This window comes from Myotis nattereri (genome assembly GCF_964212035.1).
Source record: "Myotis nattereri genome assembly, chromosome: 7".
NCBI lineage: Eukaryota > Metazoa > Chordata > Mammalia > Chiroptera > Vespertilionidae > Myotis > Myotis nattereri.
Genome location: NC_138082.1, coordinates 30267283 through 30284941, shown reverse-complemented (window position 1 = coordinate 30284941; position 17659 = coordinate 30267283). Strand labels below are relative to the sequence as shown.

The following is a 17659-nucleotide window of genomic DNA, read 5'->3' as shown; positions in this document are numbered from 1 at the left end:
ATTAAATCATCCAAACCCCCCCCCCCCCCAATTGATGGATTATGCCTCATCACACACAATCCATCTACCTCAACCTGTGGAGCCAGGTTAGTAATGGTTCTGGTTTTTACACCATTCTTTCTCTCGAGTGCCTTCTGACCACTTGTTTGACTATAGATAGTCTCCTTTCTATCAGTGGCTAAAGTTGTCTGCAAGCACCTCCATCAGAATGACCTTTCCCTCCTCTAGTCTCCTGCCCCAACTGAGACCCTTTGACAACATCAATGTGCTGTCTTGTACTGACTTATGAGTGTGGGGTTCCTCCCTCCAGGACCAGGATAATGTTAGGGGACCCCAGGCCTATAGCCATGACTCAGCATATATTTTGTGAGCAAATAGTGACCTTTTCTTCTAATACAACAAGGAAAGTCACTGGAATACCTCTTTCAGGTTTTTTAGGGTTGTCCCACCGCAGCACACGCTGTTCTTCCAGTTACTTGATTTTTCATAGCCTCCTGCAACTTCAAATTCCCTGGGGGTGTACCAGTTTCCATCCTCTCTCCTTATACACTTCACTGTGGCTCCTGTAAGACCGGGATAAGTTGATCCTGAAACCTCCTTGTCCTCAGAGCTCAGACACGGGATCTACAGCCACCCAATTTGGGTTCAAGATCACTAGCAGAAGAGTGTGGCCTCACCTTTTATACTTGAGAATCCCCAAACCCAGCCCATAAATACCATGTAAAGAGATTTTCTACTTTGGAGTGAAATCTGAAATGGAGGCCCTGCCCTGCTGCTCTCAATGACACTAAGGCAACATCTGTGCCCTGTATTACGATGATTTCCTTCCAGTTCAATGGCATTATTGGGCTGATATTTTTCTTATGTGAAGTCATGGATAACTGACTTTAATTGTGAAATATTATTCAGTGGAAAATTTTACTTATATACAGATAAAAGATAGTCATATACTTAATAACATTATTCATTAGAGAAAAGGAAATAAAAACCTCATTTAGATACTACGTCACACCTTCTAGGATGGCTGTAATGAAAAAGATAGACAATAACCAGTGTTGGTGAGGATGCAGAGAAATAAGAGAACTCAGATTTTACTGGTGGGAATATAAACTGGTGCCATACTGTGGAAAATAGTTTTGATTTTTCTCAATAAGTTCAACATAGAATTGCCATGTAACCCTGCAATTCCACTCCCGAGTATTTAGTGAAAAGAATTAAAAAACCAGGTTCACCAAAATCTTTATTCAAAACAGCATTATTCATAATAGTGAAAGGGTGAGAAAACCTAAACTGATAGATAAATGTGTTACTGTGTCTCCACACCATGGACTATTATATTATCCTACATAATAAAAGCGCAATATGCTAAGTGTCTGAAAGATTGTTCCCTATGATGCACACTGACAACCAGGGAGCAAACTCTCTGACTGATAGATTAGCTTGCTGCTGGGGTCTGGCTGATCGGGACTGGGTGAGAGGGTTGGACATTCCCTGGAGCCCTCCTGTGGTCCCTTCCTGGCTGGCTAGCCAACTTCCCACAGTCACTCCCCAGCCCACCGGCCCCCATCGGCCCCCATCAAGACTGGGCGACATGTCCCTGTTTGGCCCTGATTGTGGGGCAGGGCAAGGGACCCCACTAGTGCACAATTTGTGCACCGGGCCTCTAGTTTGACAATAAAAAAGAATAAAATATAATGCATGATATATACATATGAACCTGGAAAACATCGTGCTGAGTGAAAACCAGTCACCAAAAGGCACTTGTTATATGAGTCAATGGATATGAAATATTTAGAATAGGCCAGTATATAGATCATAAAAGAGATGAGTGGTTGCTTAGAGCTGGATGGTGGGGTGAGGTGGGAGTGGGTATTGACTCCTGAGAGAACATGGTGTTTCCTTTAGTGGGGCACAAAACTGTTCTTAAATTAGAACAGCAGTGAATTCTACACTTAAAATGGTGAATTACTAGTATATATGTGAGTTATATCTCAGTAAAGCTGTTTAAAAATAGTTTTGATGCAAACATATAATTTTTTCACATACCCACATTAAGATTAATCTGATATGGGGTTCATCATAATAGACAACTATTGGAAAGCTTTATAATGTTCAAATCAGAAAACATTTTACAGTCATTATGTACATTGTCTCAAAGTCACACCAGGAGGCAGGTTTTTAATTATTATCCATTTATTAGATGAGAAGTTTCAGGCTCAGAAAAGTCCCATTCTTTACTCAGTCACTCTTGGCAGAGCTGAGGCTGGGACTCAGGTTTTCTGATTTTAAATTTTGTGAACTCCTCACAACAACAAACACCCTGTCTTGTTGATGATTTCCAGAAGGGGTATAGGACATGAAGGTGGAGGCTGATTCAAAATAAAGTATGCAATCTTTTCCACCCACAGACTGACGTTTCTGCACTTCTCTTTGGTTCCTTGGGCATCCTCATGGATACATCCACCTGGAAGTGAGCACTTAATATGCACCATTTCTTAAAGTGTAAAAACATTATCTTAGAGATCCCTACCTCTTCTCAAGACAAAACTGGGGCCCCAATTCCTTAAACAATGGGTAATTTACATGGGTAATTCCATTACTTTTTGTGATTCCTTCATGGAGGGCTTATAACTGAAAGTAGACCTTGAATCTTACCTCGTTTCAATTTTCTCTTAATTAACATGCCCACCATCTCCCCACAGGTCACAGGAAGTATTTCAGCCTTAAAATCCACAGTCTCATCTGTGCGCATTTTTGTCCCTGAAAGAGAAGATTCTTCATTGTATCTCATTTTACAACTGCACAAATACAACTTCCTCCCAAGTTGAGATGGTTTCTATAAAGACATAGGAGTACTTAGGAAACTTTATCTCACAAATCTCCAGAGTTTCAAAGTCTTTCTGTCAGTGGCATTTTTGATGCACAGCAATAGAATGCTTACCTTCATCCCCCCCTCTCAAATCTCACACAATCAGAATGCCTTAGCAAAGTGCTACCAGGCTTCTATAAAACTGTAGTAACTCTCAATGCAGTCATCCCCTCCCCTGATTCTTTCATGACAATGAAACAAACAGCTGCTGTCAAGTTCTGAAGGAAGGTCTCCATCTATGCTCTTCCAGTGCAGTTAGGTAGCTGGAGACAATATCAGAGACTATACTTGTATCTCCCCGTTTGAGCTCTGACTTAGGGAGAGGATAGTAATGAGTTAACCCTGATGATAGTGTCTACCTTAATTCATGTTCTCTACTTTGCCTCATTTGTCCCTCACATCAACTTTCTCCAAAGCTAAAAGAGGAGCTGAGGAAGCTCAAGAACAATCTGCAAATTGCATGACTTGCTGGACCATTACAGTCTGACAATGGTGTGTCCTTTATAAAAGGCTACACGCAATGCTCTGATCATCTAACTCTATGACCTCATCTCTTCCTGTCCACACACTTCTCTATTATGGGTATTTTGTCACTGAAGGCAGCTTTCCCCAATCTAGGCAGAAAGGGATCAGCTCCTTCCTGCATTGTGATAAGGACAAAAGTGCTGGGGAATTAATGGCATTATATAGACCAATTGTGCAAATCTGGATTCTGTTCTGACCATTGCTGGTGAGGATGCATTGTTCTTCCCCACTCTTCAGAGTGCCTAGAGATTTTGGTTATATTTTTTGAAAATGCCTTTGCCCTGCTTGTATCTGACCCTTGTGGATAAAAATTGTGAGTGACAATAGGAGATTATTAGAACGAATGATGAGGAGATGAGGTTACAGCCAATGGAATGGTACACAATATATTCCCCCCTCCATATTTTTGGTAGTGAAGGAAGAGCAAAAGATCCAGGCACCTGAGGATGAAACACTTAGGAGGTGTGGGAGGTGAAAGAGCACTAACCATATTTGTCTTTCAAGACTCTCCTGAAAGAAATCACTCTTGTCTAGCTCTCCCACCACATATGTAGATACTGATTCTGCCATTCAGCATCAGATGTGAGGAATCAGGGGCTTCTGCCAGCATTAGTATCCCCCAGGCAGAACATTTCTGGACATGGTCCCCTCATGATTCTCAGTCATTGGATGAAGGCTTGCGGGAGACATCATGGAGAAATAGAACAGATTGGACATCATGGCGAAATAGAGCAGATTGGATAGACTGTATTGCCCCCATCTCTTTCCAAAACCCGTCAACAATGAACAGAGCTGAAAACTTTAAGGTTACAGGTGATCAGGGACCAACCCTACTTATGGCTGATATATTCTCCTCAGGAACCTGAACAATTATAAATGCCTGTTTCAGGATCACCATGTGTGCCATTGGGATTGCATTTCTTGTGTGAAAGCCAGGCATTCACTTGCCTCCCTCATGCAACCATGGTGACTTGCACCACAGCAGTGGTCATAGGAGACCTAAGAAATTATGGTTTAGGACATTTGTTAAATTCTGAAGGAAAAAATTTGAATGAATATACTACTAGACTCCAGGGGTCAGGTTAATCTTGGCTGGTGGAGTGGTGTCTGCACAGGGAAATAGCCAGAACGTGCTTTGTGAGGTGAATTTGTTAGGACCCAATTCTCCATGCAATTCCACATGCCCCAGAGTATCTTTTCAAGGATGTGTGAATAGCAAAGAGTTTTAGAAGCTAGAGTTAATGTTGCTCCCCAAGTCAGAGGGCAAATTTGTTTTCTGACCAGTATAAAATAGAGAGCATCTCCCTCTTAATTATCCCAGGATAGTGAAGTGTCCTCCTCAGAGGAGAGCTGTTTAAGTTCTAGAGTGATGGTCATATTCTGTCTCTTGATAACAATTAGGATTTTACAGGAGAACACTTTTATCAGAATCCATAGAATGATATATCTAGTATTTGTACATCTCATTGTAAATTTTATCTAAAAGAAAAAGAAATACAAACAAATATTGAATCTAGTTAATGATATGCATGCTAAAGTGTTTTGGGGGAAGTGTATTATTGTCTGCAACTTTAAAATGTTTCAAAGTTGAGGATGGTTAGTGGATGAATCGAGAAATACATAGATGGACAAAAATGAGATAAAGTAAGCACAATACATGCTAATTGTGAGTCTATGTTTACTGTCAAATTTTTCAAGTTTTTCAGTAGCCTTAAAGTTTTCATAATTCCAAAGTTGGAAAAAGATATTTTGGCAAGAATAATAGCTTATTAACCAAAAAGTGACAGTTAAAATACAAGGAGAATATTCATCAGCCACACAATAGAGTCTAGAAGAAAATGCAGTAATCATATTAGTATACTGAAGAGAAATAAACATTGACCTAGAATTTTTTAATCTTGGCAAAAAAAATTCTTTCTGTACAGTGTGGCTCAGTTGGTTGGAGTGCCATCCCTTGCACAGAAAGGCTGTGTGTTTGATTCCTGGTCAGGGCACATTACTAGGTTTCTGGTTAGGTCCTCGGTCAGTTGGAGCCCATACAAAAGGCAAATGATCAATATTTCTCTTCCACATAGATTTCTATCATCTATCTATCTATCTATCTATCTATCTATCTATATATCTATCTATCATCTATCATCTTATCTTCCTCTCTCTATAGAAAAATCAATAAAAAATTGTTTCAAAATAAAGCCAAATTTGCACATATAACACTTAGACACTCTCACTAAAAGAACCAAAAATTTATTCAGCTAGACCAATGTTGAAACCAAAAAAGAAACATAAAATGATGTGCATAAAATGATGACAAATTTAAGTAAATGATAATGTTTCAAAATTTATAATGAGAAGAAATTTAGTAACAATAGCTAAATGATGGAGATGGGATGTTGAATTTGCGGGAATCCATGCTAAGATCCTTGTTATCTGTTGAGATTAGGCATGGTTAAAGAAATTATAGAAATTTTACCTCCAGTTTCCAAACCAGTGGAGAAAAAGGTAGAATATAAAATTCTATCTCAATAATTCAGATAGTAGGAAAGTGACACAGAAACACACAAAAATAATGGTTAACAACAATATAGATGTAGAAGTACACATATATCAGGGATCATAATGAAAGTACCAAATAAAACAACTATTAAAAGATGAGGATTATCTGAGAAAATTATAAAAAGCTGTGTTTTTACAAGAGATATAAAACAAAGTTGCATGGGGTGGGGATCTATGAAAAGGGGTAAAAACTATAAAAGTTAATGTCGCAATATTAGCATCCTGAAAAAAAAAAGATTTGAAGGTTAAAAGCATTGATAAGGATAAAGGGGAACTATAAAATAAGAAGGTATCTAAGTTATAACAATCATAAATGGCATCAAAATTTTAATGTAAAACAACAGAACATGGAGGAGTTGGCAAATATAATCATTTGGAAAACTTAACACATCTCTATCCAACATGATGGAACAAATACAACCTAATTTACCATGAATCCAGTATATTTAAACAGTGTGCTTGATAAAGAGCCTTTATGAAGGGAGAAGCTGGAACCCAGGAAGGTGTTCAAATGTACATATTTTAAAGTGATCTAGAACATTTACGAATATTGGCCACACAGGTTCCAAAGGGACTTTCAACACATTTTAAAGAGTTACTGAAATAAATTCTTCATGTCATGTTCCAGAAACCCATTTTAATTCTTAAATTACTAACAGAATATCTGCATTCTCAGAGATGTCAGAGTCCAGACAAAACACCATAGTTCATAACTTCCCTAATATTTGGCAGGACCACCAGGTTAAGATTTGTTGAGTAAGATGAGAACAAACTATTTTTGTGGGATGAGGGAACCTCTAGGAAAGCTTCACACAAAAGGGCTAGCATTCTGCAGAAAGATATATTTTTCTTTTGTCCATTTATCTTTTGGATGGCCTAGAACATAGCCACATGGTTGGAGCTCAGTAGGAACCTTGGAAAGTGACATGATCTTAAAAGTGGCTAAATGGCCCTAGCCTGTATGGCTCAGTGGATAGAACATTGGCCTGCGAACTGAAGGGTCACAGGTTCAATTTCAGTCAAGGGCATGTGCCTAGGTTGCGGGCTCCATCCCCAGTAGGGGGTGTTCAGGAGTCAGCTGTTCAGCGATTCTCTCTCATCATTGATGTTTCTATCGCTCTCCCTCTGCCTTCCTCTGTGAAACCAATTTTTAAAAAGTATCTAAAATTAAAGATAGAAGAAACTTCCAAATGCACAGGGCCTAAAAGAGCTAAAAGCATTTTGAAAAAGAGAATCAAAATTGTAGGCCTTACTACCTGGCTTCAGGACTCATTATAAAGCTACAGTAATCAAGATCCTGTAGTATTGACATAAGGGTAGACACATAGGTAAATGGAACAGAAAGAGAATTCCAGAAACACACTCAAAGTCATATGGCCAATTTATTTTCAAATGGATGTGAAATAAAATTAATTCAATGTAGAAAGGATAGTATTTTCATCAAATTTTGCAGGGACAATTGAATATCCCTATGCCAAAAAAACCCAAAAATTAACGTAAACTGGATCATAGAGCTAAATGTAAACATCAAATCATAAAACTTCTTGGAGAAAACAGGATCTCAAATTAGGCAAAGATTTCTTAAATAGAACCCCAAATTACAGATTATAAAAGGGAAAATTGTTGAATTAGACTTCATCAAATATTAAAAATTTTGTTCTTGAAAAGATAGTGCCATGAAAATGAAAAGGTCAGCTTTTTCAGACTATAAGACACAACCAACAAAGGATGTGAATTCAGGACATATAAATAACTCTTTAACAAACAAAACAAAACAAAAAAAAGAGATAGCTCAACTAAATAAGGGTAAAAGATTTCAATAGATACTTCACCAAAAGGGATCTGTGGATAAAGGCAAGTAAATGAAAAGATGTTCAGTACCATTAATTATTAGGAAGATGAAAATTAGAATTATAGGAAAAACCATTAAATGCCTCCTAAGAATAGGTATAATAATAAAAAAAAACTAACAATACCAAGTACTGGTGAGTATGCAGAGCAATTGGAACTTTCAAACATTGCTAGTGGAAATATGAAAGGATACAACCACTTTGAAAAATACTTCGGCAGATTCACAAAGCATCAAACATGCAGTTAGTTCAATTAATATGACTTAGTAGTACTTCTTTTAGTATTTATCCAAGAAAAATTAAAAATATGTTCACCCAAATATTTGTATGAACATGTTCCTCATTGTTGTTGTTTTTTTTTTTTTTTTCAAAATGAAAATAGCTCACTGCCTATGAACAGGCAAATAGATAAATCAGCTGCTTATTCATACAAGGAATACTTCTCAGCAACAGAAATGGAGTAACTGCAGATACACGGAGCAATATCAGTGTGTCTCAACAGCATTATGCTTAGTAAAACAAGAACAGACGTAAATAAACTATATATCGTATAAATTCATTTATATGAAATTCCTGGGAGAAAAATTACAGTGATAAAAACAGATCCACTGTTTCAAGATCAGGGGGTGCAAAGAGGGACACAAATGGATATTTGTGGATGATGGAAATGTTCTATGTCATGATCATGTTGGTGTACATGACTATCTATATGTGTTAAAACATATTCAATTAAATCTTAGAGTGATGAAATCTATTGAATATAAATTATATCTCAGAAAATCTGACAGGGAAAGTAAAAACATGCACAATCTATAGAAAGAAAGCTATACAATTTTGTTGAAGAACAAAAAAGGTGACTTGAATAAATGCATAGGTCATTCTCCTTTAAGAATGTTTAAATTCTACCCCAAATAATCTTTAAATTTATTGTACTTTCAAATTCCCAAAGGAATTTGGAGGTTTTAGGAGAAAATCTTGATTAGATTCTGAACACACAGAAGTTCAACATCACTGAATGTCTGAAATCTTTGTCTTTTCTATTTCTCCTCAAGGTATCTTTTTTTTATTTTTTATTTTTTTGCAACAGAAAATATAGTGGGTAGGAAAAGCAAATTTTACTTTAAACCTTTGTAATTAAGCCAATTTTGTACTGAATTATAAACAGACTAGTTTTTCAGCATAGAATTCTATTCACAGGTCCATGAGTACAGGGCAAGTCACATGAAAGGGCATTTCAATTCATGTAAAAGTGTTAGGGTAATTTCTTGTAATTCCTATCTCAGATCATGCCCAAGGAGGTGAATGCTGTGTGAATTACAGATCCTTAAGATCTCCCACATTCCCTATTCTCTTCCTCCATCTTTAAAATAAAATCTTTTATTGATTTCAGAGTGGAAGGGAGAGGGTGAAAGGGATAGAAACATCAATGATGAGAGAGAATCATTGATTGGATGCCTCTTGCATGCCCCCCACTGGGGATCAAGCCCATAACCCAGATATGTGCCGTTGACCGGAATTGAAATGGGACCCTTCAATCTGCAGGCTGACGCTCTATCCACTGAGCTAAACTAGCTAGGGCCCTTCTTCCATCTTCGAAGCTGCAATATTGTGTCTCTCTGACCATTCTTCTTCCTCTCTCCACACCAAAAAAAGATTCTCCATTTTTTAAGGACTAGGGGAATATATTGGGGCCACCCTGGTAATGCAGGATAACTTCTCCCATTTTAAGGTCCAAGTTTAATTAAATCTGCAAGGTCCACTTGTCATGTAAGAGAACAGATTACAGGTTTCAGGAATTAAGACATGGACATCTTTGAGGAGCAATTGTTCTACCTACCACAATATTGTAATTGAAATTTTGTGCACTGGAGGGGTGGGGGGTGGGGGGGTGGTTCCTCAGCCTGGCCTGTGCCCTCTCACAGTCCAGGACCCCTGTGGAAAAGTCCACCTGGGAAGTGGGCCTAAGCTGCAGTCGGACATTCTCAGCGCTGCTGAAGTGGTGGGAGAGGCTCCTGCCACCGCCGCTGTGCGTGCAACCATCAGCCTGGCTTGTGGCTGAGTGGAGCTCTTCTTGTGGAAGCACACTGACTACCAGGGGGCAGCTCCTGTGGAGCGTCTGTCTCCTGGTGGTCAGTGCACGTCATAGCAACCAGTTGTTCCCAGTGGTCCCATTGGTCAATTTGCATATTACCCTTTTATTATATAGGATAACAAATAAAGATGATGAAACACTGGCATTATAAAACATTTCTCGCCGAAACCGGTTTGGCTCAGTGGATAGAGTGTCGGCCTGCGGACTGAAAGGTCCCAGGTTCGATTCCGGTCAAGGGCATGTACCTGGGTTGCGGGCATATCCCCAGTGGGAGATGTGCAGGAGGCAGCTGAGGCAGCTGATCGATGTTTCTCTCTCATCGATGTTTCTAGCTTTCTATCTCTCTCCCTTCCTCTCTGTGAAAAATCAATAAAATATATTTTAAAAAAAACAACAACAAAAAACAAAAAACATTTCTCACATCAAAAGCAAATAAAATCTTATTCTTACTTCTTCTCCTCTTGGCTCTTTCTGTAATGGAGTTGTTTCCAAAATCCATAGTACCTACAACAAACAGTTGGTGGTGAGAAAATGGAAATGATTAAATAAAATTTACAAATTTGCTCTTGCTGGTTTTTCTTGGTGGTTAAGGCATCAATCTATGACCAAAGGGTCACTGGTTCAATTCCTGGTCAAGAGCATGTACCTCAGTTGCAGGTTTCATTTCTGAGTTGGGGCAAGTGTGGGAGGCAACTAGTTGACGGCAATGTTTTTTTTTTCTGTCTCTCTCCCTGCTCCTCATTCCCTTTCACTCTCTCTAAAGATAAATGGAAGGAATATCCTCCAGTGAGGATTAAAAACCCCCACAAATTTTAGGATGATTCATACTGCAGAGGCTTGAGTTTATAAAGGTTTTTGATTTATTGTTTCTTTCTTCTAAAGTAATCACAACCACAAACCTACTATATTGAGAAGTAGGACTTCAGAATCAGCCCTGGATCTTCCTTTATTTCTCAACTAGAGGCCCAGTGCACAAAAGTTTGTGCACTCAGGGGGTGGTCCCTCAGCCTGGCCTGTGCCCTCTCGCAGTCTGGGACCCCTCAGGGGATGACCACCTGCTGGCTTAGGTATGCTCCCCAGGGGGATTGGGCCTAAGCTGGCAATCAGACATCCCTCTGGCAGCCCAGGAGCCCTCGGAAGATCTTCACTTGCCAGCAGGGAGCAGGCCTAAGCTGCAGTCTGACATCCTTAGTGCTGCTGAAGAGACGGGAGAGGCTCCCACCACCACCGCTGTACTGGCAGCTGGCAGCCTGGCTTGTGGCTGAGCAGAGCTCCCCCTGTGGGAGCGCACTGACCACCAGGGGTCAGCTCCTGCATTGAGCATCTGCCCCCTGGTGGTCAGTGTGTGTCATAGTGACCAGTCATTCCCAGTCACTCTGCTGTTAGGGTCAGTTTGCATATTACCCTTTTATTATATAGGCTAGAGGCCTGGTGCATGGGTGGGGGCAGGCTGGTTTGCCTTGAAGTGTGTCCCGGATCAGGGTGGGGGTCCTGCTGGGGTGCCTGGCCAGCCTGGGTGAGGGACTGATTGGTGTTTGCAGCTGGTCAGACTCCCTTCAGGGTGGGGGTCCCCACTGGGGTGCCTGGCCAGCCTGGATGAGGGGCTGATGGCTCTTTTTAGGCTGGCCACACCCCCTTGAGGGTGGGGTGTCCCCACTGGGCTGCCTGGCCAGTCTGGGTGAGGGGCTGAGGATAGTTTTCAGGCTGGCCAAGTCCCCCGGCAATGGAAGCTCCCAGTCTCTCCTTTTTTTCTTTTTTTTTTAATTCTAAGATTTATTTGCATTCTATAATTGAAACTTTGTAGCCTTGAGTGGAGCCCAGAGCTGGCCAGGACAGGTGGGAAGCTTGGCTTCCTCCATCACTAGAGCAACCAAGCCTCCTTCTCTCTCCAGCTCCATGGCTTCCGGACGCCATTTTGGTTGGGTTAATTTGCATATAATCGCTCTGATTGGCTGGTGGGTGTGGCTTAAGGAATAGCGAAGGAACGGTCAGTTTGTATGTTTGTCTTTTATTAGATTAGATAACATTTTGAAAAATACTCTTAAACACCTTTGTACTCAGAGATAGGACCAGGTCTCATATCCTTAAGATTTTTATGAGGAGGTTTGTGCAAAAGTTTGTATGACATCACTGTGTAAGCCTGTGACATGCTAGAGCATAGGCATACATAAAAAGTGTGTGCTGAGTTGCCTGGCTGGTGTGGTTCAATGTTTCAGCATTGACTTATGAAATAGTTCGGTTCCAGGTCAGGGTGCATACCTGGGTTTTGGGCTGATCCCCAGTAGGGGGTGTGCAGGAGGCAGAGAAATCAATGATTCTCTCTCAACATTGATGCTTCTATCTCTCCCTCCCTCTCCCTTCCTTTCTAAAATCAATAAAAAATATATATTTTTTAAAAATGTGCTGGGTTATGAATAGTTGATTTGATGTTTTTCCTCCTAACAGTTTAGCGCTAGAATCAGTTGTCTTTTGAGGCTTCACTAAGATTGTGACAAAATGACACTATTATTGAGAAGCAAAAGAATAGTTGGCTTTAATGGGTTCCACAGGATATGGGTGTGTTAGGGATGCATATCACTGTACAAAATCAAGACTTTATTAATTTTTATTACTACAGTGATTATTATTAACTAGAGGCCCGGTGCACAAAAATTTGTGCACTTGGAGGGGAAGGGGGAGTCCCTCAGCCTGGCCTGTGCCCTCTCGCAGTCTGGGACCCCTCAGGAGATAACGCCCTGCTGGCTGAGGCCTGCTCCCAGTTGGCACAGGGCAGGCCCAATCCCTAGGTGCAGCCCCTGGTCGGGCTCAGAGCAGGGCCGATTGGGGAGTTGGGGCGGCGCCCCCTGTCATGCACAGAGCAGGGCGGATTGGGAGGTTGTGATGCCACACTCAGTCATGCTCAGGGTAGGGCCGATTGGGGGGTTGGGGCACCGCCCCCTGTGACACTCAAGCCAGGGTCCATGGGGAGGTTGTGGCGCCACCCCCTGTCACGCACAGAGCACGGCCCATCAGGGGGTTGGGGAGCTCCCCCCTGTCACACACAGAGCAGGGCCCATCAGGGGGTTGGGGAGCTCCCACCTGTCACGCACAGAGTAGGGCCGATAGGGGATTTGGGGACCATCCCCTGTCGCACACACAGCAGGGCGGATCAGCAGGTTGGGGCTCTGCCCTCTATCACCCACAGAGCAGGGCCAATCAGGGGGTTGGGGCGCCACCACTGTCACACTCAGGGAAGGGCTGATGGGGAGGTTATGGCTCTACCCCGTCACACACAGAGCAGGGCCCGTGGGGGGCGGGAAGGGGGGGGGTTGGGGCACCGCCCTCTATCACCCACAGAGCAGGGCCGATCAGGGGGTTGGAGCACTGCCACTCTCACACTCAGGGCAGGGTTGATGGGGAGGTTATGGCTCTACCCCGTCACACACAGAGCAGGGCCCGTGGGGGCCGGAGGGGCGGGGGGTTGGGGCACCGCCCTCTATCACCCACAGAGCAGGGCCGATCAGGGGGTTGGAGCACTGCCACTCTCACACTCAGGGCAGGGCCGATGGGGAGGTTATGGCTCTACCCCGTCACACACAGAACAGGGCCCGTGGGGGGGCGGAGGGGGGGGTTGGGGTGCCGCACCCTGTCACACACAGAGCCGCAGGGGGTTTGGGTGCTGCCCCCTGTCACACTGATCCCGGTGCCGGGTGGCCTCACGACTCCGCTGATCCCAGTGCTGGGAGGCATATTACCCTTTTACTATATAGGGTAGAGGCCTGGTGCATGAGTGGGGGCCGGCTGGTTTGCCCTGAAGGGTGTCCTGGATCAGGGTGGGGGTCCCCACTGGGGTGCCTGGCCAGCCTGGGTGAGGGGATGATGACTGTTTGCAGCTGGTCACATACCCTTCAGGGTGGGGGTCCCCACTGGGATGCCTGGCCAGCCTGGGTGAGGGGATGATTGCTGTTTGCAGCTGGTCACACACCCTTCAGGGTGGGGGTCCCCACTGGGGTGCCTGGCCAGTCTGGGTGAGGGGCTGAGGGCTGTTTTCAGGCCGACTGAAGCTCCCAACTGCTCCTTTTTTTCTTTTTCTTTTTTTTTCAATTCTGGGCCAGCTTTAGCTCTGGCACCAGCTCTGAGGCTTCTGCTGCTGAAAGCAGGTATCTGGTTTGTTTCGGTTCTATAATCGAAACACTGTATAACTCCAGCTCTGAGATCCCAGGCTCGCTGACAGCAGGTTTCTGGGGTTTTGTTTAGCTTCTATATTTGTTACAATGTTTCTTAAACTGCAGGCTCAGAGGCCGGCAAAGCAGGCAGGGAACGTTGGTTTCCTCCGTCTCTGAAGCAAGCAAGCCTCATGTTAGTTTCAAGCTGCCTGGCTGCCGGCCACCATCTTGGCTGGCAGTTAATTTGCATATCTCGCTGATTATCCAATGGGAAGGGTAGCGGTTGTACTCCAATTACCATGTTTCTCTTTTATTAGATAGGATGATTAGTTTAGTGATGTAGTAAGCTAGATACTTCCATTTTAGTAGTGTATTTCTACTACATCTTCCGTGACAATCAACAGGGCCATGTTAATCATGACTGTATGATGATTTCTTGCCTTCCTACTGTTCCCAGAAGAAACAGGCTAAGCAAAAAGAATGGGATTCTGCCATGAACTGGACCTCTGCACTTGACCTCAGTGTCAAAGCAGGCTGAGTCAAGTTCAGCAGAGAACGGGAGCCCTTATTTCAGACTCCTGGCACACCTGTGACTCTCACCTTCATCAGTGACCCACTCCCAGCTGGTGAATTGCCTGACATTTAAAAATATATATTTTTATTGATTTCAGAGAGGAAGGGAGAGGGAGAGAGAGATAGAAACATCAATGATGAGAGAATCATTGATTGGCTGCCTCCTGCACACCCCCTGCTAGGGATTCAGCCCAATACCTGGGCATGTGCCCTTGACTGGAATTGAACCCGGTACCCTTGAGTCCACAGGCTGATGCTCTATACACTGAGCCAAACTGGCGAAAGCATGGAAACAGTAACTCTTAATTCAGGTTCCTGCAGCCCAAGCTTGAGCTCCCACCTCCTTACCAGTTTTCCTTTTCACTGCTGAGCTGGAAGCCTTGGGGGGCACATCTCCATCACTGGATTCTTTGGAGTCCTCACTGTCGATCACTGCATAGAGGAGAAAAACCCTTTAGTGTCTCAAGATGGGGCCAGGGAGGCCACTGGCAGGAAACCCCTTCATGACAGTACTAGGGAGATCTAGAAGCTAAGTTAACTCAGGTCCCCCTGGTCTGTGCCCAAATGTGTGTGACCTGCAGCTTCCTCCAAGTCCTACTCAGAAGGCAGAGAAGTTCATGTGCAGAGGGAAGCTTTGCCCATCCTGCAGCACACTTCTTACCCCCATCCTCGCTCTATCTCCTACCTCCATCCTTAATTTACTTCCAGTCCCCATCCTCATTCTACTCTTTCTTCCATTCTCATTTACTTCTTCACTTTTCTATTGGCTCAAGTAATTTTCACAAATTATTCCTGGCAATTCAATGTCTTTAAAACTCTCCTTGTCTGTATTGTTTATTTCTCTCTCCTCTAATAAATATCTTGGCTCTTCATTTGTCTTCCTTTTCTCCTATACCCATCATTTCCCTCTCCTGCACAGAAATAATCTCTTTGACATTAAACCAACCATTTCTGCTTTTGTTTATTTTTCCAATTACTGGGGACATTTCTTTGCTGAGCACACTGCATAAGGCTCTTATTCCCTTCCCTTTCTACCTCTAACCAAGGCCACCAGGACTGTCTCTATGGGCCCTGATGACACATCACAGACCCTTGCCTGGTCCCGGGATTCACATCACACATTCTTTCAGGCAGTCTTGCCTATTATTTCAGATGCCTTGTTACAGTCAGTCCTTGCTTGGGCTTCCCATTCAACATCTGAATTCAAAGACAGATCTTCTTCCTTTATATTCACCAGGTTATTGATTTGGTTTCCATGGCGGCGTGGCTCCACTCCTGGACAAAATTATAATAAATGAAATCTTCCCCAGGGAATGAGCACCCTCACTACAATCAACAAGCCCTTTTCCCTGTAATGCCACTTCAGGGAAAGCACCTCCACCCTCTCCTTTCCTGCTGCTTTAATCTGTCCTTTATTGTGTGCCTCCCTTAACTCTGGGTTTTTGTTTTTATTTTTGTTTCTACTTTTCAGAAGAGAGGCTTATTTTTATCTGACTGGGTTCCAGGGCCATTTTTATTTTGTGGACACCTTACCTTTTCAATGGGGTTAGGAATAGCCCTTTGTGCCTTCTTTGCAGTATCTCTCCAAATCAGACAATGCCTGGTCCTCTCTCTCTACCTACTCCACTCTCTACCAGTTCTTCATTCATTGTCCTTTACTCTTCCTTGACATAGTTCTCTGTGTGTCTCCCCCATTTTTATACCTATTGATATTTATTTTCCTCTGCATCTTTCTCTCTTTATACTTATTTCTCTACATTATTTTATCATTGCCAACCAGGACCCACTATTGTCTAGGGGTGAAGCACTGTAAATGTGTAGGGCAGGGAGTGGGCTCCTCTTTGCATGTGTCCCAGAGTCTCCCTGTCTCCCCCTGGTCATGGCCCTTAGTACCCCACCTGATTTTTCAGTTTACCCATTCTCTGTTATGTTTCCTATTTTGTCATATTCTGTTGTTTCCTAATAATTTCTGTGACCTGTGACCTGTGAATGCTTCTTCTAATAAAAATTTTCTTTATCTTTTCTCCATCTTAATAATTCCCATTATTATCAAAGTTCTTCCCTGGTGACTTTATCCACACCAAATGCCTCCCCCAGCCAGTTTCCCTTCACGATTCATCAAACCCAGGCACTCAGTCTTACCTTCCTGCTCAGATTCATGGGCACATTGTTCATTTCTTTGTCTGTTTTCTAGTGCATCATTGTTGTCACTGGTGGTACCTGTTTCATTCACATTTATCTCTTGTGTTTCATGGTGTTGCTCTGAGAGGCCATTTACAGGTGGGGCTGTACCTAGATAGGTTTTGATTCATAGATATTTTATTTGTCCCTTGCATCAATCAGAGAGTCTAACAGGAAAATAAAAAACTCTCTAAGCTTTTGGTGCAGAGGGAATTTAATCCAGGGAATTAGTTATACAACTGGTAGAAGAGCTGAGAAATCAAAATGGAAGAATGGTCAACAGAAAGCTATGGGAGGGAGGGATCAAGGATGAGCTCATGTGCTGAGTCACTGGGTAGGTAGAAGCTGGACCATGGCTGGTCTGCTTGGTGGGTGGTGGTCATAGGAGATGCAGCTACTGGCAGAATTGCTTTCCAAGATAGTGACAGCAAAATACTCAGCTTTTCTCTGCTCCCACACTCCACTCTCTTGCTGGTCTCTCCCAGGTTAGGAATCCAGCAGGAAGCAGTAGCAAGGGAACTGGTAAGCAAGGGTTAAAGGTTCTGTGGACAAAGATAGAGGGCAGAGCAGAGCAGGAAACCCTAAGTAATGAATTGTTGAGTAAATCACTCAGGATCAGTGTACCCCCCTTCCCCATGGTGAACCTCCTCTGCTCATTATTGATTCCATCAACCCATCCCACTCTGTTCCCTCAATAGTTATGAATAATAGATAAGTATTTTTTTTTTTTCATTGCAGTTCAGGTTTTTTCATTTATTACTATTTTTCTATGGAAAGGAACTTATGTAAAGACTAGTGGCCTGGTGCACGAAATTCGTGCATGGGGGGCGGTCCCTCAGCCAAGCCTGCACCCTTTCCAATCAGGTACCCC

At 42.8% G+C, this 17659-nt stretch overlaps 1 protein-coding gene across 1 annotated transcript in view; it reads right to left on the bottom strand.

Moving 5' to 3' along the window:
• The window catches only part of LOC308522702 (nuclear body protein SP140-like protein), a 55226-nt gene that overhangs the window by 11738 nt on the left and 25829 nt on the right, over nt 1-17659 (bottom strand). Inside the window, exons 5-10 of the mRNA XM_081096236.1 lie at nt 16750-16899; nt 15748-15882; nt 14956-15039; nt 10340-10393; nt 2656-2760; nt 421-563 (exon numbers count right to left, since the gene is read on the bottom strand). Coding sequence (XP_080952362.1) covers nt 421-563; nt 2656-2760; nt 10340-10393; nt 14956-15039; nt 15748-15882; nt 16750-16899 — 671 coding nt within the window. The remainder of the gene's footprint in view (nt 1-420; nt 564-2655; nt 2761-10339; nt 10394-14955; nt 15040-15747; nt 15883-16749; nt 16900-17659) is intronic.